General features: G+C 45.7%; 1 protein-coding gene and 1 non-coding gene across 2 annotated transcripts; both read left to right on the top strand.

Annotated features, from left to right (window-relative positions):
• Nucleotides 1-27: 27 nt before the first annotated feature.
• On the top strand, nt 28-11519 carry LOC127194859 (zinc finger protein 282-like). Its single transcript, XM_051152447.1, has 5 exons — nt 28-280; nt 2851-3204; nt 4717-4843; nt 9174-9278; nt 10414-11519. The coding sequence occupies exons 1-5, from the start codon at nt 257-259 to the stop codon at nt 11517-11519; spliced, it is 1716 nt and encodes a 571-aa protein (XP_051008404.1). The 5' UTR covers nt 28-256.
• Nucleotides 11520-27299: 15780 nt separating this feature from the next.
• On the top strand, nt 27300-27371 carry Trnac-gca (transfer RNA cysteine (anticodon GCA)). The gene has a single exon. It is a non-coding gene; the product is annotated as a tRNA-Cys (tRNA).
• The last annotated feature ends 205 nt before the right edge of the window (nt 27372-27576 follow it).

Genomic DNA, 27576 nt, shown 5'->3' with positions numbered 1-27576 from the left:
TCTGTGTCGCTAGGGGGCGGGACCTCTAGGGCTAGCCAATTGGGAGCCTTTTGGGGAGGGTGGGGCCTGTGGTGCAGTCCCGGGAGCCGTGGAGGAGCAGCTAGCTGGAACGCCGCCGACTCACCGTTCTGCAGACTGCGGTCCCAAAGCTGTGCGCCTCGCACGGCCACTCGAGTTCGTGTGTGTGTGGTCCAGGAAGGGCTGCCTGTAGGGAACGTCGCGGCGACTCTGGGAAAAGGCAGGATCGATCGCAGCCATGACTGAGGCGGCCGCTGCTCCGGTAAGAGCGGTCTTCACCGACCTGTGGGGGGTGCGAAGCGGTTCCTGAATTTGCCCGGAGGACATCTTACCTTCTAAAATTGGGTAGAGCTCAGCCAAGGTCTCAGGGAGAAGGACTAAGGCGCCTATGATCATATCATAAAGTCCTTGTCTTTTCTTGCCATGGTTTTGATCATAATATAAGTCAGCTGAGCTTAACTAGGAAATGCCTGGCCCGGGTGCACCAGCTGTGGACGTTTTTACTCCACGTGATTCCTTTTCCGGAATCTCGCTGCTTACCCTCCTACCCCCCAAATTATTGGCCATCTAATATCCATTCCTGAGCTAAGGCTTCTCCAGTTAGCCCACTTGTTCCTGGGAGCTAAAATCTTGTTCCTGCCAAGGAGGGTTCTAAGGCCTTTCAGGCCTGAATTCGATTCTAATCAAGATGGATACATATGTCCTCACCTGCTGTTTTGCAATAACCCCCAGGAAGACTTTCCTACTGGGCTAGTAGGAAATCAGCATTATACTAGAAGACATTGGGTGGGCTTGTATTAGGCTCAGGCTTGATGTGTATTGCCTTCCAACCCGTGTGAGTGAACTGTTGAGATATGCTGTTCCTGAAAATAGAGCGTATCTCCTGCTAGCAATAGCTTTCCAGTGACTTCAGAGACATTGCTCGGTGCCAGATTCATGGTAAGGGATCACAGAGAGACTAGTGCTTTTCATACCTGTAGTTTATTTCATCCTTCACCACCTTGTAATTGAGAAATCAGAGTCATAGAAGAATAGTCTGTCTTTGCCTCAACTGCACAGAATTCAGTTCCGGAAGAAGCCTGTTCCTGGACTCCTGTGTTGTGTTGTCCCTACAGAGGAACTCCTTGCTCTTTGTCTTATTTACAGCTGTGCATGATACCTTTAGACAGGGTATGGTAGGTACTATCTTTTAAGTCTTTTTTATTTTTAACCTCTTTTCCCCTTCTCCACTTCCAATCCCTTCTCACCTACAGGTAGAAGAGAAAGAACGTTAGTGGAGAGAGGGGGTGTAGTTTTCCTTAGCTACTCTCTGCTGTTTAGGCTCGTCAGGTTCTTTGAGGCAAGTCCAATTTTCTGTTCAGGACATCTCCAACTTCTCATCAAACTGTATCAACAGCAACCAGGAGCAACAGGGAAAGCACCAGCAGCCGCCTTCTTTCTCAGAGTCCCCATTCTCTCTCTGGCTCTGGCATTTTTTCCCCACTGGCAAAGACCAGGACCCGTCTCATGAAGCTGTTATCAGCTGTGGACAAACTGGCGCAGCCCCCATATCCCACACCTGGGATTAAAACAAAAACATGTTTACATATCATAAACCAAAATTTCCACAAGAGGGTACTCTTTGGGAATCGCCTTTTAACCAAGATGCTGGCTTTCAGCTTTCCCTGGCCCTGCTGCCGCCAGAGAAGATCTAGCTTCCAGTGTAATAACTATTGAGGGGCTGTGTGATGAGGTGCCACGGCCGTAGAGACCTAGGTAGGGTCCAGCTGTACACAAGCTGGAGTCACCTGAGAGGAGGGACTCTCAACTGAGAAAATGCCTCCATAAGATCCAGCTGTAAGGCAAGCCTGTAGGGCCTTCTAATTAGCGTTTGGGGTGGGTAGGCCACATCTGGGTTGGTGGTCCTGGTTCCAAAAGAAAGCAGGCTGACTCTGTCTTGAAAAAAAACAAAACAAAAAAACCAAAAACAAACAGAAAGAAAGAAAGGAAGAAAAAGCAGACTGAGAAAGCCATGAGGAGTAAGCCAGGAAGCAGCACTCCTCAGTGGCCTCTGACTTAGCACCCGCCTCCAAGTTTCTGCCCTGTTTGAGTTTTCCCTGACTTCCTTCAGTGATACACAGTGCTGTGGAAGTGTAAAGTAGAATACACCCTTTTCTCCCCAAGCTGTTTTTGGCCATAGTGTTTCATTGAAGCAATAGAAACCCTGACTAAGACAGGCAGGTTAGGAATTCACACAGTGTTAGCCGAGTCACTGAGTTCTCAGAGATCCCTCAAGGGCAAAACGGCAGGGCCTCATTTTGGGGAAAGCTGCTCTAAAAGGAGGTGAGGGCTCTGGGTTGTGGCACCTCACGCCTTTAATCCCAGCACTCAGAAGACAGACCTATGGATCTCTGAGTTTGAGGCCAGCCTGGTCTGCAGAGCAAGTTCCAAGGGCAGCCAAGGCTACAGAGAGAAACCCTGTCTCTGGGAGGGGGTGGGGTGGGTGGAAGAGCTGAGATTGCCAATGGGCATGGAGGTTTTGTGGCCCTGCTGTTGGGTTGTGTCCCCAGAGGAAGAAAAGGTGGTTAAATAACGGATGGAACTAATGTAAGTAGGGGAGAGGGATTAAATCTAGTATACATTTGGATTCTATTTTATTTTCCACTGCAATGGGTCTAGGCTCAGTGTTCCTCCCATGAAGGTTCTGTGGGGTCTCATGTCTGTGGTCGTAGACTGGGATCTGACCAGTGAGGAGGCTGAACCCATTCCAGAAGACAGTGCTCTGTCTGTATTTGCGAACAGTTCTGGGGCCTTCTTCTGGAAGCCAACATATCTCCTTGTTTCTGGTCTCAGGACTGGCATGTGGGGACTGACCTCCAGCAGCAGGCCCAGATCCAGTCTGCAGAGATCTCCCTTTTAGCCATCCTGGCCGCTGTTCAGGCAGTGGAGAAGAAAACAGAGTCCCAGGCTGTCCACCTTCAAAGCCTGGAAGTACGAACAGGGTCAGCAGAGAAGAAGCTGGCTGACTGTGAGAAGACAGCTGTGGAGTTCAGCAGCCAGCTGGAGGGCAAGTGGGCCGTGCTGGGGACCCTGCTGCAGGAGTACGGGTTGCTGCAGCGGCGCCTGGAGAACCTGGAGAACCAGATGCAGAACAGGAACTCCTGGGTCCTGAGGCTGCCCCCCAGCAGCAAGGACGAAGCCCCCAAGGTATTCATAGAGTGGATGGAGGCCTCCAATCTAAACTCTGGCGCCTAGTACTAGTCACCGAGGACTTTAAGGAGCTTTAAAAAAAATGTCAGGACAGTGTGACATCAGAAAGGTGTCTGCTTAGGCATAGTGGGTTGTTGGGAAGTATATTTTTAATTAAAAAGAATTATTGAATTGTTTTGCTAGGTGCTGGTACACACCTTTAATCCCAGCACTTGGGAGGCAGAGGTAGATGGATCGCTGTGATTTTAAGGCAAGCCTGGTCTACAGAGTGAATTCTAAGACAGCCAGGGCTACACAGAGAAACCTTGTCTTTAAACAAAAAAATAATTTTCCCTAGGTGTGGTGGTGCATGACTTCAGAGGCAGTTGGATCCCTGAGTTTGAGGCCACCCTAGGTAGGCTACATAGGGAGCTCCAGGGCAGCCAGGACTAGAAAGAGAGAGAGAGAGAGACCCTGTCTCCAAAAATAAATAAAAATTTTTAAAAAGATTATTTTCATACATATATTTTGATCATGTTTTCCTTTCCTTCAATTCCTCCCTATCTCCCTACCCACTGAACTTTGTTCTTTTTCCCCTCTCTCTTTAAAGAACAACAAAAAGCCCCTACAAAAATGCAAAAACGGGTACCAAAATATACAGACAAAACACCAATAGGACAAAAACATGCCCAAACAAAGAAAAATTAGACAAAGTCTGCAAAAATACCATTGAGTTTGCTTTATATTGGCCAACTACTCCTGGGCACGGGGCCTGCTCTGGAGTGTGGTTAACACACTCAGTGAGTCTCCATTGGAGAAAACTGATTTTTCCTTTGCCGTCGGGTATCAGTTGTAGATACCTTTTTGATTGGAGATCCCTCAGTACAGAGACTCCGATCTGCCTTGAACCTGTGCAGGCCATGTGCATGCTGCCAGGCTCTGTGGGTACGTATGCACATCAGTCCTGCTGTGCCTGGGGGATTGTTTCCTTGGAGTTTTCCATTCCTATGGCTCTTACAATCTTTCTTCCTCCTTTTCCATACAGGTCCCTGAGCTGTGAGGAGAGAGGTGGCATTTCATTGAGGACTGAGTGCTCCAGAATTACTCACTCTCTCTGCACATTGTCCATTGTGGGTCTCTGTGTTAGTTCACATGGACTACAGAAAGAAGCTTCTTTGATAATGCCTGAGCTAGGCACTGATTTGAGTCTCAGTCTGGTGTGGCCACTGGGGGTCCCTCATAGAAAGTATTTCTAAGGATGGGCAGCTGACATAAAGGAATGGTGCTGGGCTAGAATGGAAGGCCCCAGAAAGACTATTTTGAGAGTGAGAAATAGTTCAAATAGAGGAAATGTACAGAAAGCATCTCCATTCAGGTGTGCACGAGAGCTGGGAGGACCCTGGGCATTAGTCCTCCTTTCTATAAAGTAATGTGTTGGGTAAAAGCTAGCATTTGGTCAATGGTGCCCACAGTTTTGGAGCTGGTTCTGGCTGGTTTCTGAAAGGGTGCGGGGGACTTGTATTCCTCCAGGTTTCTCTGACTTCTGAAGAGCTGGCTGGGTGTTTCCCCGAGCAACAGGAAGGTAGCCCGGAAGACTGGCAGAAGGAACTCTGCAAGCACACAGCAAAGGAAGGCCGTGAGGTGCTGGGCTCTCTGGGTAAGAGACATCCCCAGGGGCTTCCACGTGTCTTTTCACTCATTTCCTCGGTGTATTGAGACTGGATCTGAGAGCCAGAGGAAACTGGTTCCTCTGCTTTCAAGCTGGTAGAAGGTATCCTTAATTCCTGTCTTTAGAATTAAGTGTAGACATGCTTCTATTTTGTGTGTATGAGTGGTTTTGTCTGTGTGTATGTCTCTGCATCATATGCTTGCCTGGTGTCTGTAGAGGCCAGAAGAAGGTGTTGGGTCTTCTGGAACCAGAGTTACAGGTAGTTAGTTGTGAACTGCTGTGGATAAATTTAGAATCGAACCTGAGTCCTCTGAAACAGCAGCCAGTGCTCTTAACCATTGAGCCATCTCTCCAGCCCCATGCTTTGTAAACGTGTCTCAGATCTGAGAAGTGGGGGCCAGCAGTAATCTCTAGGTCCTCTGGCCAAGTGTGCAGGAGTGTGTTCTTGTGTGAGTCTTGATTAGCTCTAGAATTTCGAAGCTACATCCCGAGCCCTTTCATCAATTTGGAGCTTGCAGAGATGTTAAATGGCTCATCAGTGGAGACACAGAAGTTGGAATCTGCCCCTCAATGTCCAGTTCTTCCCAGGCCATTTCTGTAGCGTGGAGGCTTCCCCTATTTATGTTTGTCCCCCTAGGACTTAGATTTGTAGCTATGCCTACTCCTATCCTACCACTGAATTCTGTTGTCAACCCAGGAGCTGTGGAGAAAGTCAAGGGTGATGCAGATGGTTTACTACCTCCATTAGACTTTCGATACCTATACATGCCTTTGGCCCAGCTCTTTACCCTGCTTCTACCATGGTGTGCTCTCTTCAGGGAAGAAACTGAGTCGTGGTCTGTTTCCCTTCTACACTGCCTGGCTCACCCTCGGATGATAAACGAGGAAGGGTACTGGGTCAGAATGAAAGTTCAGTTTTTGTTCTCTGTCAGATAATAGCACCAGATTGGAATGCAGATTGTGAAGCCATTTGCTTTGTTTTCCAGTACATAGAGATTAAAGCTGGCAAATGCTGAGGAAAGCCCCCTCCCACTGAGTTATAGCTCCAGTCTTCTGTTTCCCTCTCTGGCAGGATCTCACTATAACCCAGGCTGGCCGTGAAGTTATTGAAAGGGAATAGGTCCCTCTTTGCTCAGAACACAAAGATTAGCCAAGGCACCATTCTGTGTGCATGCATGTGTGCGTGTGTGTGCACCTGATTGTTTGTATGTGCCTCTTGAGGCACTGCACACATGTGATGCTTGATCCCCTAGAAATGGAGTTGGAGTCTGTGGTGAGCATCATCCTCATGTGGGTGCCAGGAACTGAACCTAGGTCCTCTGCAAGAGCCATCCCTTGAGTCCCTTTCCTTGTTTTTAGATTTTTAAAAATTATGTTTGAGGAGAAAAGCCCTTATGTGAAGGGGTCTGTCTGGGTAGGTAAATTAAGGAAGAACACGGATTGGTTGGCAAGTTGCACTAAGATTAAACATGTTTGGGGATCCCTGCAGGGGTTGGCACGCCACAGAGAAGGCAGAGTACCAGGGTACAGAAGTCAGCCAGCAGTACTTGGAAGGTCTATGAGGGTCCTGTGGTACAGTGAGGGGGCCTGGGGCCCTATGGTAGGCATGGCCAGGAAGCAGATGCAGAGCAGGCTAGACTTGGCTGGTATGTCCCTAGTGGTCCCCAGAGTTTTCCTATGGAGCTTTGGCGTGTTCTGGAATGTGGTGTCCTCAGGGACATGGGGCTGCCCTGCCTTGGATAACCCTGGCTGTCACTCCTCCCTCCATTAGTTTCTTCACTGTCATCTGATGTAAGCTTGCTTTATTTTCTAGAAGTTTCCAAAGGCAGCTCTTCCTGCCAAACTGCCGAGGAAAGCACAATTGATAGGCGTCAGTTAGCATAGGCATACAGTTTCAGCATGTTCAAGTGATTTGGATACCTCAGAGTTTGAGACGGTGGTTATCGGGATCCCCTGGACAAGGACTGATGAGCCTCTAGCCTTTTGATTATGCAAATTCTTACATGAGTATGTTTTCACTCAGCAGTGTGGAGGTCAACTAGTTCTCTCTTGCTATGTAGCCCTGGCTGGCCTAAAACTTGCTGTATAGACCAGACAGGTGTCAAACTTGTAGCTGTCATTCTGCCTCTGCCTTCTGAGTGCTAGAATTAACAGTTGTGCACCACCAGGCCCAATTTAAAAGGTTTCTCGTGGGCTGGAGAGATGGCTCTGAAGCTAAGGGCACATGCTGCTATCCAAAGGTCCTGAATCCAATTCCCAGCACCTGTACTGGACACCCATATCAGGCAGCTGTGAGCTGCTGTAGCTCCAGGGGATCTGACACCGTCTGTCCCCGAGCACACAGGTACATATCTACATCATAATATTTTTTGACAGCTTCTCTTTACTGACCGCCACCTCGATCCCGAGCCCCTTCCAGCATAGCTGCTATTCTTATTATTGGTGTCTGTACTCAGGGACCTCGCCAAGTGTAGATGGCAGTCAGAGGGCAACTTGTGCGAATCACTTTTCTCCTTCTGTCATGCGGGTTCCAGGAATCCAACTCCAGTCATCAGACTCGGTGGCAAGTGCTTTACCCAGGTAGTTCGTCACTCCTCTTTCTCTGAAGCTTGAAGTGCCACCTGCTAAAACTTGGTTTTCTAACTGTTTGGATAAAATTATGGAAGCAGCTATGTAGGGAGGTGTGTACACATGGCTGGACAGCATCTTCTCAGTATGACTGGATCACAGGTGGCCCGGGACAACAGAAAGCTCACCCTGTATTTCTGGCTCAAAACCTAGCCCAGTGTTGAAGCATATGCCATTGGTAGTTGTGGCTTGAAATTGAAATGGTCTTGACTTTTTTTTTGTTTGTTTGTTTGTTTGTTTTTCAAGACAGGGTTTCTCTGTGTAGCCTTGGCCATCCTGGACTCACTTTGTAGATCAGGCTGGCCTTGAACTCATAGCAATCCGCCTGCCTCTGCCTCCCGAGCGCTGGGATTAAAGGCGTGCGCCACCACGCCCGGCTCTCGACTTTTCTTTTTTTCTTTCTTTCTCTTAACTATTTAACATTCCTTATGGAGGTGCACGCTTGGTGTGCTGTGGTATGGATGTAGATCTTAGAGCTTGGCACAGATTAGTGAGGTTATTTGGCCCTTTAAGGACATGTGCTCTAGGGCACTGTACTACGTAGGCTTCCAGAGAGAGATCGATAAAGCCCCACACCCAAATAATGCGTGGCAGCTTAGACAAGATGGCTCCTCACTCCTGACAGGCTTATTGTCAGCTCAAGGCATCTGAGACCCCAGTGCCTTTCAGCTTACTGTACCCACCTCTCCTAGGGAGCGGCCTTGCCACTGAGGTCAAGGTAACCGTTAGGAAGCAAGTAGAAGCTGCGTGTGGCAGCACGTATCTTTAACCCCAGTACTCAGGAGGCAGAAGCAGGTGGAACTTTGAGTATAAAGACAGCCTGGTCTACATAAGTAAGAACATGTCTCAAAACAAACAAACAAAAAAACCACATTAGGACCGGGGAGTGGCAAATTCAGGACAACTAGAGCCGCTCAGAGAAACCCAGTCTTGAAGGGGGAAAAAAAAAGGGCAAAATGGGCTGGAGAGATGGCTCAGAGGTTAAGAGCACTGGTTGCTCTTCCAGATGTTCTGAGTTCAATTCCCAGCAACCACATGGTGATTCACACCCATTTGTAATGAGATCTGGTTCTGCAGGTATATACACAGGGAGAACACTGAATATATAATAAATAAATCTTTAAAAAAAAAAAAAAAACAAACAAAGTACTAGGAGAGAAAGATTTGCCCTTTTCTCTTAGATGATATATTTATTTCCAGTTTAACAAGCAAAGTTAGTACCTATGTACTATAAACATTAATCCATTGAAATCTTTTGTTGGTTTTTGTCTTTTTCTATATATTGGTGAAGAAACTAAGCCAAGAGAGGCCAGGTAAACTATATACCTGGAAAAGTCTGAGCCCTTACATCCTATTGGCTGTCTGCTGGAAGGTGTGTTCTAGAAACATGGTCTCAGGGCTAGAGGGATCTGTGGGTCCAGTGAAACGCCAGCTGTTTTTTCCTATAGAAAAGGGATGGTAGTGACAAAACGCTGCTGTCTCTTGGTCAGAGGCAGCAATGTACGGCAGCTCTCCTTACCGCTGACTACACCACCATGTTAGCCTTATCAGAAATCTCAGTATCTCTTCTGCCAATGTTGTGTCTGGTTCTGTTGGGGGTGTTTTCTGGTCACTGGTCCTGGACAGAGACTGTGACAGGAAACAGGCCATGACATCGGATTCCCCTCAGGGCTTTTTCTCTTTTTCTTAGAAACAGGCCCGCTGGAATCTGCCCCAAGTGTTCTTCCCTGGATCAAGCAAGAGGAAGAGGCATATGAAAAGAGTCTTCAGGAAACCAGTGCATACCTCTGCTCAGGTGAGGCCCAGGTCAGACTGCTTTTCTGGCTCTCTGAACTGTATGAGACCTTGTGTGTGTGAGTGTGTGTGTGTCTGTGTCTAGAAGTGGCAGCAAGCAAGTATCTTGTGTTATCTTGCTGTTTCTTTGCTGTGGCCATCCTCCCACAAAGTTGCATGAGATTGTCAGTTTGTTCCCACAGTCTCCTTGCTTTGCTTTGGGCATTGCAAGAACCGACTGATGCATAGGACACAACTCCCCATCCCCACAAGGGCTTTTCAGTTAAAAGAAAGATTGCCACAAATTAATAGTGCAACATAAGAAGAGGAAACCATGCCTGAGCCAGAGACCCCTTTGAGAATGATTTAAAAAAAAAAATGTGGACAGTATCCTCAGCAGGTATGCACACTCGCAGTGTATTTACAGGCAGAGGCCTTGTGTAGTCAAGGTGTGGTAGGCAGGCTATCTTGTTCATGGTCTTGGTGACACAGATCAGGGCTTGTCGGGGAACATCCTCTGGAGCTGCTCTTGGGAGGCTGTTGAAGTACAGATGAGAAGAAGAGACCTTAAGCAGAGGCACGTGTTGGCTCTGTTTTTTAACAATTACACTTTATTATACAACCCAACTAGCTTACACAAAAGGGGGAAAAGGTTAAAGGGAAACAAGAGTGAACCTTCCGGTATCTGTTCCACGGGACGGGTCCCTAGGTGTCTCTGGCCTGCGCGCTGGTCCCGCCTGTTCACTGATCCTCTTCCCGATCCACGTGAGCTCAAGCCAGGTCTGAGCCTGCTGCTGTCAGTCCTCTTCGCCTGCCTGTCTCCCATTGAGGGTCGATTAGAAACAATAGTCCAGGTGGAGTCCCCAGGTCCACTTCCTGAATTCCAGGCCCAGGATGGCTCCACCCAGTCTATCTCAAGGATAATCTCAGGGAGTATTCGTGGTGTGACCAAGGGCAAAGCCCGCCAAGACTGCTTTCACCTGTGACAAAGCTTAAAATCCTTCCCCCAGGCAGGGCTCAGCTGCAAGGGTATCTGGCTGACATGTAGATAACTCAGTGAGAGCCTCAGGCCTTTGCCACCAAAGCACAGAGGGTCGGGTGTTTTGCCTCCAGAGCCTGTGGCAGAGATGACTCCTTGCTGTGTCTCCTCTCACCAGAAACCTGGATGTCTAATAAGAAAAGGACCCTGGAGGGAGAGTCCATGGCTCCTGCGCCATCTTGGGCAACTGAAGGGAGACCTGGCAAGGAGGGCTTTGAGCAGGGAACCTGTGGGGATCTGCTTCCTGTTTCCAGAGAGAGAGAGGTGGCCTCCCATCCCCGAGGCTGTCAGAATCAACCTGTGCCAGCTACTGAGGACACTGAAAATGTGCAGAACTTGAGTGTCAGAGAGCTCAGCACTCAGCACGAGCACCCACAGCATGGATCTCAGCCCTTTGCCAGTCTCCAGTGTCCTCAAAGTGCTCCGCAGCACGCCACTCTCCCTAGGAACCGTCGTGCACCTACAGCCCAGCGTGCCTACACCTGCGTCCAGTGTGGCAAGAGCTTTGTCCACCAGTCAACACTTACCACGCACTATCGCACACACACTGGGGAAAAGCCTTACAAATGTGCTGAGTGTGAGAAGCGGTTTGGCCGCCTGTCCACACTGCTGGAGCACCAGCGCACCCACACCGGAGAACGACCCTTCCCGTGTGCACAGTGTGGCCGTCGTTTTGGGCGCCTGTCCACTCTAGTGGAACATCGGCGCACACACACGGGGGAGAAACCATTTCCGTGTACCCAGTGTGACAAACGTTTCACACGCCTGGCCAACTTGACAGTGCACCAGAGTGTGCACTCCGGTGAGCATGCTTTCCAGTGCACCCAGTGTGGCTCATGCTTCACGCACAAGCCCAGTTTCCTGCGGCATCTGCGCAGCCACTCTCAGGAGAAGCGCTTTACCTGTGGCCCGTGTGGCAAGAGCTTCACCTGCCGCTCCTGGCTGGTGCGCCACCAGGGCAGTCATGCATGCTCAGCCCCCTCTGCTTTTGTGGCTTGTGAGAAGAGTTCACCAAGTTATGTGTCACCTGCAGGCCTCCTTAAAGGTGCAACTAGAGGAAACTTCGCTAGTGACACTTCTGTCTCACCCAGATCCAAGGACACGAGGGCCAGTCAGGACTACAGAGCATACAGCAGAGGCCAGCAGCTCAGCGACCATGGGCAAGAAGGTCTGGTGGGGACTCTGCATAGTCGCCTGTCTGTAAAGATGGAGAATGCAGGGTAGCACTCAGCTCCTAATGAGGCCACTAGGACACGGGGATTCTAGGTCCCGTTGAATCCAAGCTGCCTCGCTAAGGCCCCTGTCATTGGCTAGGCTTCCCATAGGGAGGCTGTCTCCCATGGACTGCAGGTACTAAGTGCCCCTGAGATTCTTGCTGCAGGGAAGCGTCATGCACACAGAAACAAAGCTGAAGGGAAGAATGGAACACGGGTGTTACCTGTCATCAGCTGAAGAGCCCCCCCCACCCCCCCTCCCGAGATCGTGGTGGCTCCCATCACCATCTCAGCAGTTTAGGCAGCAACCTGGGCTTCTCACCTGTCAAAGGTGGCTGGCCAGTTAGGCGTGTTGCAGTTTCCCTAGCCCAGGGCTGAGCATGTGACTCAATAAATAGAGTGTTCATCTAGCATGCAGGAATGGAGCCATGTTAGATTCCTAGCATCACATTAAACTGGCCATGGTGGCACATGCCTGTAGTCCTCCCATTCCTGTGGAAGCAATGGAGGATCAGAAGTTCAAGGTCATGTTTGGCTACATGCCTGTTTCAAGAAACAAAAAAATATCCTTAGGAGTTCAAAGTCCTAGTTGTCAGATGCTCCATCTCTCTGACCAGTGGCAACTGCTTGTAGAACAGCATGTGTGTTCCCAAGGACTCCCACTGGAGGGGCTGGGACCTTTTAGAGCCCTTGTCCTCACTTTGGAGGACTGTGGGTAAACAGACCTGTGCTGTTTCTTGTACATTCTGTTCTTTGTCTGCATAGGGGGCTGGGTTTTACTAAAGGTCTGTGTAGCCAGTCTTTGCTATTTGTGGTTTCTTTTTTCCCCACCCTTTATCCCTCCAGTTTCACTCCCTCACTCCCTAACACTAGATAGGAGAGAAACAAGAAGAGAGGGGAGGGACAGATTAGGAAAATCCCTGAATCTAACTTACTTTTTCTTTGACTATGGCTACTAAGAAACTGCAACCAGCTTCCCCAAATGATCAACAACCACCCTGGTCCTGCCTCCTTGGGCCCTTGCATTTGTATACTCTCTGAAATGTTTCCAGAATTCCAAATGTCACAAAACTATCTGCAGCTGGCAAAACCATGCCTCTGCTAGTACACAGGCAGATTATAGTCAGCGGCTGTGGGAGCAGCCCCATATCCTCACGCCTGGGATTTAAACAAAAACATATTCTTACAATATTTCTATTTTCCTTTTTTTTGGTATGCAGGGCTTATCTGTGTAGTCGTGGCTGTCCTGGAACTCTCTTTGTAGACCAGGCTGGCCTCGAACTCACAGAGATCTGCCTGCCTCTGCCTCCCAAGTGCTGGGATTATAGGTGTGTGCCAACAACACACGGGTTTATTTGTGTTTTTTAGAGAAACTGAAATTCCGGAATTGTCCCTACATTCCCCTACCCCACTTCTGTTTTAAGCCTTTATTTATGCTGGGCAAAGCAAGAGGTTAGAAACAGACATTTTCAATGATGTAAGTGCTTTTCCACTTATCAGCCAAGGTTTTTTTGTTTTGTTTTGTTTTTTCGAGACAGGGTTTCTCTGTGTAGCCTTGGCCATCCTGGACTCACTTTGTAGACCAGGCTGGCCTCGAACTCAAAGCGATCCACCTGCCTCTGCCTCTGCCTCCCGAGTGCTGGGATTAAAGGTGTGTGCCACCACGCCCGCCTCAGCCAAGGTTTTTAGGCAATCTCTCCTCCTCATTTCTAATCTTTTATCTGTTTTTTGTTGTTTTGGTTTTTTGAGACAGGGTTTCTTTGTATAGCTCTTGCAGTCCCAGAACTCACTCTGCAGACCAGGCTGGTCTCAAACTCAGAGATCCACCTGCCTCCCCTCCCAAGTGCTGTTTTAATGGTATGTACAGCTTTTCATTTCCTGTGGAAATACAAGTAAATCTGTGTCCCCGACACAAACATTCACTCGCTTTCATTCTGATGTTAACATCTTTATAGAATTTAGGCTGATTCAAATCTAAAGTTTTTTTTAACAACCCAGTGTCTCGTGACTGCTGCTGTTCCTTTCTCATTAACATTGAGAAAATTTAAACTTAAGAGCACGCCTTAGTCTATACCTGGAGGGGGGTCTTTAGTCTTTCTTTTTGTTTTATAAGCATTTCCTTTAAGGTGTGATTAGATCTTTCTACAACTGTTTGTCCTGCAGAATTGTGTGGTATACCTATATTGTGCTTTGTATTATAAATCACAATTAGTTCCTCTTGCTGAAGACATGCAGGGGCATTGTCAGTCTTTATTTGTACAGGTATTCCCCACTATAGCCGTTATTTACAGTAAAGGTGCAATTACAGAATCAGCCTTCTCAGAACAAAAAGCAGTTGCCAATTGAAACCCTAAATATGTATCAATGGTATGGTATACAAACATTAGTTTTCCAAATTCTGTGAAATGAAACACATCCATCTGCCATATTTCATTTCTTACGGTATCCCTAGGATTACTTCTAGTGGGCAATGAAGTTTGGTTATACAGAGAGCAGGTAGGACATTTTCACATAATGTCCTTGACTTGTTGCCAGGTGATAGAAAATTTTTAGTTTAAACCATCACTGGGTTTTGTTTTGGTTTTTGGTTTTTTTTTTTTTTTGTTGTTGTTTGTTTGTTTTTTGAGACAGGGTTTCTCTGTGTAGCCTTGGCTGTCCTGGACTCGCTTTGTAGACCAGGCTGGCCTTGAACTACAGCGATCCGCCTGCCTCTGCCTCCCGAGTGCTGGGCTAAAGGCATGCGCCACCATGCCCGGCTTAAACCATCACTGTTAACATGGTGTTTTCCATGAAATTTTGAGGTTTCTGACAGATTTCCTATTGATAATTGGTCAAGTTTTTCATCTCCTTGTGCCAATGGACCTGGTAAGCCTGTATGAGACTGAATATACATATAGATAGATCTACAGATCTATCTATATATATATGATAGTTTTGATTTCTGATTGCCTGTTGCAGCTGTATAAGTAACAAGGTTAATTCTGAATTATCCAGAACAAATTAGGCAGTTTCTATATGCAAAACAACTCTTTGTACATATTGAGTCAGTATTTATATTAAGAGATTCAGGAAAACCTAATAATACCATAAAGATTACATGCAACTCTGATTTTTGAACTGAAATATTTGGACTTTGGATCACTTTGCTTATTTTGTCTGTCTCACAGCTAGCCATTCCAAACTTACTTGTATCAGTATAGAATGTAGCTGCTTCAGAAATTAGCATTCCTTTTACAATACTTGGGAGAATCCAGTTAATTCTTTTTATAAACTGAAGACACTTGCTTTTATCAAATAGTTGCTACAAGATTTTTGCCAATCATTATTGATTATCCATAATGACATAATCTCAGCATTAGTTTAAGGTACTACAGTTTCTACCAGGTCTGTCCCTGACAATTAACGTAGTCTTATTCTACCTTTTGTGATTAAGTCAGAAAGTTTATCTATGTAAGTCTTTTTCACTTTGTGTGCTAAGAAAATCCATTCCATAATACTATCTTCCCTTTGCATAATGAGCCCAGTAGGAGAATGAGTTAAAGGCAAAAATAACCAAGTTACAATCAAGTTTGGTATCTATGCAATCCACATATGTGTCGTACAGTCTCTGTTCTACCAGGGTTATCTCTCTCTGCTTCAACACTTAGCTATCTTGGATTGTTTAAGTCCAAATCTCCTTGTAACATTTGAAACAAATTAACTCATCAGTAGTTAATCCAGTGATTGGCTGTAGCCAACTAATATCTCCCATTAATTTTTGAAAGTCACTGAGAGTTTGCAACTCATTTCTTCTGAGCTGTACCTTTTGTGCTTGAATTTTTTGTTGAGTTATTTTATAACCCAAATATTGAATAGAATTTCCTCTTTAGTTTTTCAGAAGCAGTCTATAAAATTCAGCATGGCAGAATTCTTTGTTTCCTTAAACATTTTCTGTAAAGTATCTATGTCAGAGTCAGACAGCAAAATATCATCCATGTGCCGGGCATGGTAGAGCACGCCATTAATCCCAGCACTCGGGAGGCAGAGGCTGGTGGATCGCTGTGAGTTCGAGGCCAGCCTGGTCTACAAAGTGAGTCCAGGACAGCTAGGGCTACACAGAAAGACCCTGTCTCGAAAAACAAAAATAAAATCTATGTAATGATAAATAATGGATGGATTGAGGATATTCTCTATGAATTATATCTAGTAGTTTTGCAAAATATTGACATACAGTTGGACTGTTTAACATTTCCTGTGGAAGAACTTCCCACTGATATCTATTACAGTTTGGGCATTTTTATAAATGGATACTGTTGAAGCAAACCTTTCCTATCCTGTAAAAGTAACTTTAATTCTCTTGATGTAATTATCGTCTGAAAGCCTTACTACCTCCATCTGCTAATTTATGCCTAGTCCTGGAAGCTTCTAGTCTCCATACAGTCTAATCCAGGCCTAGAATGTTTTCAGCCTCTGAGACTTACTGCTGAACAAGCTCACCTTTTTAGCTCTTTCTGAACTCTGGCTGCTGGTTCAACTCAGCTGTCTAGCTCAAAACTCCTCTCCAAACTGACTGGTTCAAATTGGCTTCCCTCAGCCTCTGACTGATTGCTCTGGTTGGCCCTTACTAACTTTGGCAATATGTTCTAATCTCCTGGCTCCTCCTTATTCTCTGGCTGATTTTGTCTTCACCTTGTCTAGCTTGTTCTCTCTTCAACTTATCTCGCAAAACTCTCCTGGTAAAACTGCCTCTGAATTCTATGAACTGAACAGTCAGGAACTCAACTATATTTCACTGCTTCTCTCAACTCACTCAGGCAACCGAACTGCCTGAAAAGAACTGAAAGATCTGCATGCCTCTGTCTCCTAAATGCTGGGATTAAAAACGTGTGCCACCGTGTCTGGACCGAAGCTTTTCTTTACCTGAAACTTTATGCCAGTCTAGCCTTGAATTTAGAGATCTGCTTGCCTCAATTTCCTGGAATTAAAGGAGTGTCTATATTCCAGCCAGAGTAGCCATATTGCTGGATTAGAATTCCTCTACACTGTCCTGCTCAGGCAAGGGGATAGTAAAAAAGCAATCTTTTAAATCAATTACTATCATAGCCTTGACTTAGGTAATAAAGAAGGTAAAGAAATTCCAGGCGGCAATGGACCCATTGGTTGAATTTCTCTGTTCACGCCTCTTAAATCTGTTAACAGTCTCCATTTTCCCGATTTCTTTTTTATACCAAATACAGGGGAATTGCACGGGCTGGTAGACCTATATGCTGGGCCTCCGGCTACTCTTGTCCCAGCTGCTCAGGTGCCTGTAATTTTTCCTTAGTTAAGGGCCATTGATCTACTCAGACAGGCTTCTCAGTCAACTGTTTTAAGGGTAGGGCCATTGGTATTTCAGAAGTGTGTGTCCCCCCCCTTTATAAATTTGGAGACTTAACCCCTGTGTTATGTCCTGTGTCTGGACAACTAACACAGCCTGGGATTGTATTTGATGACTTTTATCAATACCTTCCCCAGGAGCATCTACCATTTCACCCCTCATTTCATCACGGGCAGTCTCTGGGACTGCAAGGAATACTGATCTGAGTACCCCACTGTTGTAAAAGACACCTTCCTTATAAATTTATGGGTATATCAGCTACAAAAGGTCTTAACTCATTTGACCTTATGGTCCCACACATTTAACCCGTTGTACATTTTGTTTTATCTGAGATAACTTTTGAGTTTCTAGAAACTGGGTATAAATCTTTTGAAGAGGCCATTCTGAATTCCAAGATTTTTGTGAAGTGATAGTTACATCAGCTTCTGTATCCATCAAACCTATTTCAGTATTGCAATTTTAGTTTTGGTCCCTGATCATATCTGTTTGCCAGAACACACATCTTCAATGCTTCAAAACTCCTCTTTTTCCTACTGGACCGGCTTTGCCTTTGATGTAGGAATCACTAGAATCAGAGCAAGCCTATTACCTGTGTTAAATTGCATCTCTTTTTACAGAGGCCATAATTTTAACTTTCCCTTTGAAATCTGCATCTCTAATTTCCGGATGCACAATGAATCCTTGGGGCATCAAGCCACTCCTTCCCAAGATAGTCCCTACTGTCCCTGAGAACAAAAAACCCATAAACTCCAGTAGTTATTTTATAATGAGTTTTTGGGGATAGAGTAAGATGTTTACCTCTGACCAGGCCTAGAGTAGTATGCATTAAGTCTCCAATGCCAAGTGAAAGTTTTTCAGCCTGCATGTTACTCCTTGCCCGAAACATCTCAATTTTTCAGGGGTCGGGGGCAAGCCAGGCTCTCAAGGCCATTTCCCGATAGTAAGAAGTTACCATAAATATCTTTTGGACCTACAATCATTCATCCAGTGGCAGCCCTTGCTGCATCATCTCCACATACCTGGAAACCCAGGCCTCCTTTCTGGTTTATATTTAGAAAAGCCATCACCTCTAGTGATACCTTGTTCAGAATTTTGTTGCATGACCATATTTCCCACAATTAAATCACTGGGCATTTTGAGAGCTGAGACCTTTGGCGGCTTGGTCACAGTCTCTTTGCAAATGACTATATTTGCTTAAATTGAAGCCCCAGGGGGAAAAAAAGAAAGAAACCCCAGGCATTATGATACCACAGACCTCTAGCAATAGCTTGGCCTCTTATATTAGCATGGTACATGTTAGAACTAATACTGGTCCTATCGCTTATCCATTCCTCTATAGGTGCTGCTCACAGCTTTAATAATTTTTTTATATTCAGTATTTGTATTTTCAAATGCCAAGGCCTTGGTTGGGGTCTGATAAAGCTTTGTTCACTGCTAAGATCAACCTTTGTCAAAAATCAATGGAGGCTTCTCCAGAGCCTTGATTAATCTTTTTAAACTAAGTGGACTTTCCCCCGTGCTCCTCAACTTTGTCCCAAGCTCTTACAGCCACTAAGTGACATTATTCTATTGTAGTGTCATCAAGTTGAATCTGTTCTATAGCAGAATACTGCTTTTTTTTTTTTTAAACTATTTTATTTGGAGTATTGAAGCCTCTACCCCCTTTCCATCTTAACCTTGGGTAAGAGAAAGAATATTAGTGGAGAGAGGGGGCAGAGACCCCTTTACTTCTCCTGGCTGTTTAGGGTCAATTGGGTTTAGGATGGGGGCAATACCAATCTATAAACAGCAAACATTCTCTTCCAAGCTGCCATGTTGAAACATTTTTCACCATCTAGCTCCAAGCCATCACACTGTCCATCTCTGGTCTCTCCAAACTGCTGCACCCAACAAGTTCTCTCTCCAGGTTCTCCTACTTATCTCCCTTAGAGTCCTTGACCACACCCCTTGTCATGCATCACTAAGCAGGCTGTTACCAGCTGGCACAGACCATGCCCCCCAGGAGGCAGTTATCAGCTGTGAACATACTAAAGCCCAGACTAACATTGGGATTTTTTTAAATCTTGGGATTAAAACAAAAACATGGGCTGGAGAGATGGCTCAGTGGTTAAGAACACTGGCTGCTCTTCCAGAGGTCCTGAGTTCAATTCCCAGCAACCACATGGTGGCTCACAACCATCTGTTATAGGATCTGATGCCCTCTTCTGGTGTGCATGAAGACAGTGTACTCATAAAAACATTTAACATAGCTGAGTTTACAAAGAAACCAAAACTTGCATTACAGTTCCCCTCTATTTTGCTGTTCAACATTCACAGTGTCTACGTTCCCCCATGTTAACCATTGCTACTGTGGACCAGCCTTAATACAGCTGTTACCAATCCCTTCCAGTCTTTGGAATAATTTGATTTTTTTGAGTAGCCCAGTTGTGTATAATTTGTTTCACATAAGGCGAGTGCATTACATATGAAATCATAACCTCTTTAAACCGCCTTAGGTCTATCTTCTATAAGACACCATCCTATTTCACCATAATCTTACCCCACACCATCAGCAGGCATAGGCTGTACAACTTTTGGAAAAGCTACTTTGTGCGTTCTTCTTTTCCCCACCCTTTATTTCCTCCAGTTTCACCCCTAACACTAAATAGGAGAGAAAAAGGATAGAGAGAAGGGAATTAAGACAATCCCTAAGTTTGTTTGTTTCTTCTTTGACCACAGCTACTAACAAACCACAAACCCCTGCCAGATGACCAACAACCACTGATCCCGCTTCCTGAGGCCCTAGCATTTATATATCCTCTGAAAAGTTCCTTAATTCCAAATGAAACTATCTGCAGCTGGTAAACCCCCACCTGTGCTAGAGCACAAGGCAAATCCTAGCCACTGCAGACAGTTGGAAGCAGCCGCATGTCCCCACATCTGGGATTAAAATGAAAACATTTCTGGATGTGCATGGGGGTGGTTTTTGTTTGTTTGTTTTTTGAGACAGAGTGTCTCTGTTGTATCCTTGGCTCTCCTGGAACTCTATAGACAAGGCTGTCCTCCAACTCAGAGATCTGCCTGCTTCTGCCATTAGAATGCTAGGATTCAAGGCATGCACCACTACCACCCAGCTATTTCTCTATTTTTTTTTTTTAAAGAAACCAAAGTTCCAGGATTGTCTCCACAGGTCTGAGATTTATCATGTTTACCTTAAAAACCTGTAAATAAAGGCATTTATGAAGAACTGTAAACCCCCCCTTTTGCCCTGTTGACCCTGCCAAAGTTGGTTATGGTTTGTGATGTAGTAACATTATGTGGCTCCAGATTTGGGTGATAGTGGCAAATTATTTTCAGCTGTGTGTCTGTGTTGAGGTTCTGAAAGAGCAATTTTGGAGAAGCACCATGGAGGCAGGCTTGGGGCAAGGCAGGCTAGTCTTACCTGAAGAGCATTGTCTAGGCCATCAAAAGCCCAACTGCCTGTAACTCTAGCCCTCTTTTGGCCTCAGTGGACACGTATAAACACCTGCTACATGGACACATGGACATAAGTATAACATTTTAAGAAAGCGCGGTCAGTGGAATTGTGGTGAGTATGCTTCCATAAGGAGGCACCACAATTCATTATTTCCCATTTGTGATGTTTATACATTAACTTTTATTAATCCTAAGGTCCATTGATTGTTAGACATACCTTTGTTTTCTACTTCTCTAAGCAAGGAAAAGTTGTAGCCCTGTCCATATGTCTCCTGCCAATCAGGATGGTAAGTGCATCCAGCTGTAGACATGTTTACGAATTGAGCAAAAGGGTCAGGCTTTCCTGGGTAGATCCTGACCAGCAAATGTCTCCACCTCCACAGGCACCGGTGGCAACCTGTATTCCTTTCCCTCGCTATTAACTCTGTACCAGATTTAAGCTCTTTACCTAACACACACACTCAGGGCATGGACTATCATAGCAGACTCCAGTGACATTTCAAAACTCCCATAGTGTGGAAAGTGCTCCTTAGTGAACTAATTCTCCAGTAAACTCCAATCCCTCAGCTGTTGTTTCACACTAGATGGACAAGGACTTCTATCAAGGAAGCAATCATTTCTCAAACACCATCAGGGTGAGGATGTCCTGAGCCTGGCCTGTGCTTCTACATTGGCTTCTATAATCTCAAGGAATGAGCAAGTGTCTTGGGATAAAACCATGATGGCTGGAAATAGAGCCTGCTAGAATGTTTGCCTAGCATGCATGAAGCTGTGTGTGAGATCCCCAGTACGATATAAACTGGACACAATGGTGTACACCCACGACCCCAGAATGATCAGTTCAAGGTCATCCTTGGCTACATAAGGAATTCAAGGCCAGCCTGGGTTACATATACCATCTCAGAAAAGAAAAAGGTGTTATGTAACAGGAATGGAATGTTTGGAAACCGGAAGTAGAAGTGGCAGGAAGAAAGTCCAGTCCTGTGCAGAGGGTGCTGGAGTTAAAGTGAAGCAAACCAAGATGTTGAGCTCTGGGGCTCATTTATGTAAAGGAAGGGTCTTGTGGCTGAAGCCATGGAGCTGTTGATGAAATGAAAAGCCTTTTCTTGTGCAGCCATCTCTCACTACCTCAGACAAAGGCCATCCTAGTTGTCATGCCCTCCTCAGCGTGAGGGACCACACAATACTATACTGCAGTCTAAGATAAATCCCTCACTAACTAACCAAGGACAATACAATAGTAAACATCAACCCCCTACTCTGATCTACCCAATGGACAGGACATTCTCCACAGTTATGTGGAGAGCGGGGACTGACTCTGACATGAACTCTGGTGCTCCATATTTGACCACCTGCCCTTGGTGGGGAGGCCTGGTGGCACTCAAAGAACAAGCAGGAGACCAAGATGAGACTTGATAGCCTATGACCATATAGTGGGGGAGGAGGTCCCCCTCAGTCATAGACCTTGGGGAGGAGAATAGGGTGAAAGCAGGAGGGAGGGAGGAATGGGAGGATACAAGTGATTGATTAGCAATTGAATTGTAATCTGAATAAATTAATAATTTTCTTAAATGAAAAAAAGAATCCCTCCATTAGATGGCTTCTGTAAGTGTTGTAAAAGCAGGAGTATGGTAGCACTCGCCTTTAATTCCAGCACAAGCTGAAGTAGGCAGATCTCTGTGAGTTCGAGGCCAACCTGGTCAACATATTAAGTTCTAGGCCAGCCAGAGCTGCACAATAACACCCTGCCTCAAAAAAGTGTGGAAGCTGCCAAAGCCAAGGTGTGGGATGATTATAAACGGGAAAAGTACTTCAAAAGAAAGCTGGCCTCAAACTCACAGAGATCCACTTGCCTCTGCAGGGATTAAAGGCATATACCACCCCATCCAGCATTCTCAAGTTATTTTAACTCATCTACTTTCTTCTAGTTATTTTATAAGTTTCACCCCACTGTGGTCATCTAGTTGGTTTAGTTGGTTAATGTGAGGCTTGAAAAGCCATTATACAAAGCAGGATTTTCTATATACTGTTTTAATGCCCCTTTTAAGCTGAGTACCTGTTACCTGTCAAATTTTTGTAAGAAATACAATTAACAGAACAATGTCCCAGTGCTTTGAGATAATGTCAGCACTTAGAGGCAGTGAAACTGAATTTAATAATATGTTTTAGGTCATCACAGACAGAGCCATTTCTTCTAAACCTTGTTGCTCAGAAATGGCTGAGTCATGACAGGGACTAGAGAGATGGCTCAGTGATTTAAAGCTCTTCCAGATGGACCTGGATTTGATTCTCAGCACCCACATAGCTGCTCTTTTCTGTGACTCCAGCCTGCAGTTCCAGGGGGCTCTGATGGTATTGTTGGCCTCTACAGGTACCAGGCACACTAGTGATAGGCACACATGCAGACAAACACCATACACATAAAAGCATTCTTTAAAAATGGATCTTAAAGAGCCGGGCATGATGATGCAACCTGTAATCCCAGCACTTGGGGAGGCAGAGGCAGGTGGATCTGTGTGAGTTCGAGGCCAACTGGGTCTATAAAGTGAGTCCAGGACAGCCATAGCTACACAAAAGAACCCTGTCTCAGAAAAACAAAACTAAAAACTAAAAAACCAAAAAGGATCTTAAAGCTAATGTTGCACACTTTTATTCCCAGCATTCAGAAGGCATAGACAAGTGTGCTCCTGAGTTTGGGCCATCCTGGTCTACAGATTGAGTTCAGGACAGCAAGAGCTACACAGAGAAACCCTGACTTAAAAACAAAAAAACAAAAAAGAAGGGTCTTGATATTTATATATAATTACTGCTCATTCTCCCAACATGCAATCAAATGAATTGGAACAATTTCACTGAGGTACAATCAAAATGGAAATACAAGTAGCAGGTGGTGGCACACTCCTTTAATCCCAGCACTCAGGAGGCAGAGGCCAGCCTGGCCGGTACATAGAATTCCACAATAGTCAGACCCTGTCTACATTATGTGTAGACCCAGTACTATACATAATGTCCTGTTAGATGCACTTTAGGAAGGGATCAAAACAAACAACCCAAAGAACAAAAAGAAAAAAACCCCACTTAACTATAAATAACAAGATTAGTGATACTTTTTGGGAGGAAAAAAATCCAGATCAAAAAGGAAGATTATAAATAAAAAAATAAAAAGAAGATTATACCAGCAATGAGACACACCTGTGATCCCAGAGACAAGAAGACATGGTGGTGGTCCTCAAAAGAAGGGCGGGAGGGATGGGAGCGATTATGCAATGCCCTTCTCTTTCCTGGTCTGGTGGGGCATTCTGTAAATAACCATGGGCTACACTAGTATTAGAAACAGTATGTCCACAAACTTAACTCATTGTTCCCAGAAATTGTGAGTATGAATCCCCTTTTTTCCCCTCTTGGTGTTCAGGATCAAACCCTAGGTCCCACACATGAAAGGCAGGTTGACTACCACCGAGCTAGAGTACCAGCACCAATAAACTTTTTTTCAGTGCCGGGGATCAAACCTAGGGCCTTAGGTATATTGCTACTGAGCTACCTCCATAGCTCCCGAATCTCCTTTACCTGTATTTTACAACAACTCACAAGCAACTGGGTTTGGAAACTATCTTAGTCCTATCTTTAAAACATAAGTGTTTTGGCTATAGCAAAAACTCAGTGAGTAAAGGCAGTCGCCACCCTACAATGCTAGCCTGGTGACTTGAGTTGGAACCCTGAAATCCACATAAAGGTGGATGGTGAGAACTGACTCCACAGAGTTGTTCTCTGACCTCTGCACATGTGCCATGGCATGCAGGCCCCCCCCCCATACTCACACGTACACATGTGCTTTAATAATATGTGTGTGTGTGTGTTCGCTCCAGGATTACTTTGAACTCCTAGACACAACTGATCCTCCTCTGTTGGCCTCCCATGTATGTGTCACTACAGGCAGCCTTGGCTTTCCTGGACCTCACTCTGTGGACCATGCTGGCCTTGAACTCATAGACTGCTTTGCCTTTGCCTCCCATGTGAAAATAATAGACTTAAAAATTTATAAGAAATATATGTGGTTAATATACATATGTGTATATATAAACATATATTAAAATGGTACAAGAATATATAAGGAAGCAAGGCATGGTGGCACACCTCTTTAATCTCAGCGCTGAGGGGCCAGAAGCAGGAGGAGCTCTGTGAGTTTGAGGTCAGGCTGGTCTACATAGTGAGTTCCAAGAGAGGCAGGACTTTGTAGAGAGATCCTGTTTTAGGAGGAGGAGGAAGAGGAGGAAGAAGAAGATGAGGAAGAGGCGGAAGAGGAAGAAGAAGAGGGCTGGAGAGATAGCTCAGAGGTTAAGAGCACTAACTGTTCTTCCAAAGGTCCTGAGTTCAATTCCCAGCAACCACATGGTGGCTCACAACCATCTATAATGAGATCTGGTGCCCTCTTCTGGTGAGCAGAACATTATATACATAATAAATAAATCAATCTTGAAGAAGAGGAAGAAGAAGAAGAAGAAACCCCTTCTAGCTCTGGTTCACCCCTGTAAGCAAATCAATCGTGCTGGGTTATTACATGTCTTTCAAGATTTTTCCATACATACATACGTTACTCTTTCCCCCCTGACAGTCGGGCGGGGGGGGGGGGGGCTGACATTGTCCCTAGGGATTTCTTGTTTTCTCTTGCCAAGGTTTTCAAAGCGTAAGAGCACAGCCTGGTCTACAGTCATGCTCGTGGCTAAAGAGCATTCCCTCTTCTGTGTTCCCCATTACGTCTCACTCAAAACCACTGTTGCTTCTGATGCATGTCAGGCAAACCACCATGTCTGTTAGCTTCTGATACCAGGAACTGTGTAGATGGGAATGGGGCACACAGTAGGCATCACGGAACGTTTGTTGGTTAAATGACTGATGACTACCAATGTGACAGTAGGCTCTTTCTGCAAGTGGGCTGGTAGGAAAGGGCCTCGGGGTGCCTGGTCCACACTCCTGCCTTCAGATAGGAGGATTAGGTTTTGCAGTGTGCTTGAGCCCTCTTGCCTGCCAGGGCATCTTATAGCATCACATGCTGTTGGTGTCACTTGGTTTCCTCCGATATGAGTTGAAATCTTTCCTTAGTGCCTCTTACTTAGCCTTTCTCCTATTTTGGGAGTACAGCTCCAGGGAAAACTATTTTCTGGCCAGACAAGGTGCCCCCCCCCCAGGGCCCTGCACATCTGAGTAGGCCTGTGAAGCTGGAGAAGATGACACATGCCATCCTGCAGGCACCAGGGCTACCTCACTGTTCTCAGTAAAGGCCAAGGTTCTGTCTGGGGAACCCCAACCTGGGGCCAAGTCTCCTAAGTTTGCCGGAGCAAAGTACCACAAGTTATGGTACCTCAACAGTAAAAGTTTAATCTCCCATTTCTTGAGAGTAGAAGTGTGGAGGCTAGGCTCAGTTCCTTTCCCCACTCCGTCTTCCTCAATCCTGGGGTTGGCTATCAATCCTTAGAATTTCTTGTCAATCCCAACTCTACTAGAGTCTTCATGTGGTATCCTTTCTGCGAATGTGTCTATGCCTCTCCTCCCCTTACAAGGATACCAGTTGGCCTATTGACTTCTCCTTGACTTCATTAAGTGCAGTTACCCAGCACTGTTTCCCAACAAGAGCACAGTCAGAGACAAGATATTAGAATTTCAACATGTTTTGTTGTTTTTGGAGACAGTCACATGTAGCCCAGAGGGCCTTGACCTCTCCATTCTCCAAGTGCTGGAACACAGGCATAATCTACCACACCTGGCCTCAACAAATCTCTTTAGGCAGCAATTCAAACCATAACAGTGATCTTACCCCATGGTGAACACAAGCGTAAACACTGCCTGATTGCCACAGCTTCTCCTCCACCACCAGAGGGCTGTAGTGTGAATAAACCACAAGGACACGCAAGTGGAAAGCCAGGATGGGGTAGGACACCTGGACTTCAGAACACCTGGACTCTAACCTCAGCTTCTGAACTTGTAGTTCTGGAGCTTGAACTACTGGCAGGTCTGGTGGCCCCTTTTCTCCCTGGAGTCCCAGAGAAGACTCAGGTACTTACTAATCTGTTGGGTGGGGGGTGGGGATGTGTCCCTGCTATACCACAAACACCACTTTGCCTGGACTGTGTCCTGGTCGGTTTCTGTCAACTTGAAAATATATTTGGGAAGAAGAGATCTCAGTTGCGGAGCTGCTTCCATCAGACTGGCCTGTGGGCCACCCTTGGGCTGTAAAAGAAAGCAAACTGAGCAAGGCAGGAGTACGGCAGCACGTAGCATCTCTGCTCCAGGTCCTGCCACTATGCTTCTGTCCCTGCCCTGCTTGACTTCTTGCCCTGATTTCCCTCAAATGATGGACTGAGATTGGGACATGCAAGTAAAATAAATCCTTTCTTCCCTAATCTGCTTTTGGCTATGGTGTTTTATCACCGTAATTGAAACCTGAGGCTTTCCACACCACCCTTCTGTCCCATGCTTGCATCTGGCATCATGGATAGAAGCAGAAACCACACCAGACCAAGGAAAGTCAGACACAAGCCTCAGCCTTTCTCTCTGGAGACCTAAGTGTGAATGTGTGATCTGCAAATACTGGAGCTTATCTCTACCACGTGGAGACATGGCTGTGAGACATGAAAGCTGGCTTTCATGGAACCGAAAGTGAACCGAAGCTGGGTTCAGTGGCATATGCCAAACTCCAGCACTCACACAGCAAGAAGAAAGCAGTTAAGTCCCACCTGGGCTATATAGTGAGAACCTGTCAAAAAAACAAACAAAAGTAGGAATCCAAAGCTGGAGAAACAGAGTTCTAACAGCAGTCGAATTCCTGATATTCATTGGCTTCTCTGATATTTCCACTGTCATGGCCTGGTAAATTCCTTTTATCTTGTATCCACTGAAATTTAACAGCTATCATCTGTAGCTAGTGTGACCAGAACAAGAAACTAAAAGTACAGGGGATTAATAAGAACATTATTGCCAGCAGGGGGTATAGCTCAGTGGTAGAGCATTTGACTGCAGATCAAGAGGTCCCCAGTTCAAATCTGGGTGCCCCCTTACCCTCCCATTGGTATGGGTTACTCTTTTGAGTGTCTAGGAGTATTTCGAGAAAAAAAAGTGAGGATAGTGGGCGGGAAAGGGGGGAGATTTGTTAAGAGCTGAAGAAACAGAATCTGTAAGTAGGTGTCCACCAGAGGGAGCGATTGATCAGGCTGAGACTGGACTGATCTAGCCATGTTTGCTTGACAGGAGAAATTCTTAG

Source organism: Acomys russatus, chromosome 10 (assembly GCF_903995435.1).
Source record: "Acomys russatus chromosome 10, mAcoRus1.1, whole genome shotgun sequence".
NCBI lineage: Eukaryota > Metazoa > Chordata > Mammalia > Rodentia > Muridae > Acomys > Acomys russatus.
This window is presented reverse-complemented; position numbering and strand designations above follow the sequence as displayed.

Excerpts from the sequence above, each read along its gene's own strand:
- LOC127194859 (XM_051152447.1), top strand. The coding sequence starts at position 257 with ATGACTGAGGCGGCCGCTGCTCCG. Across the intron at positions 4,844-9,173 it reads TGAGGTGCTGGGCTCTCTGG|AAACAGGCCCGCTGGAATCT; the intron begins GTAAGAGACATC and ends TCTTTTTCTTAG. Across the intron at positions 9,279-10,413 it reads CAGTGCATACCTCTGCTCAG|AAACCTGGATGTCTAATAAG; the intron begins GTGAGGCCCAGG and ends TCCTCTCACCAG.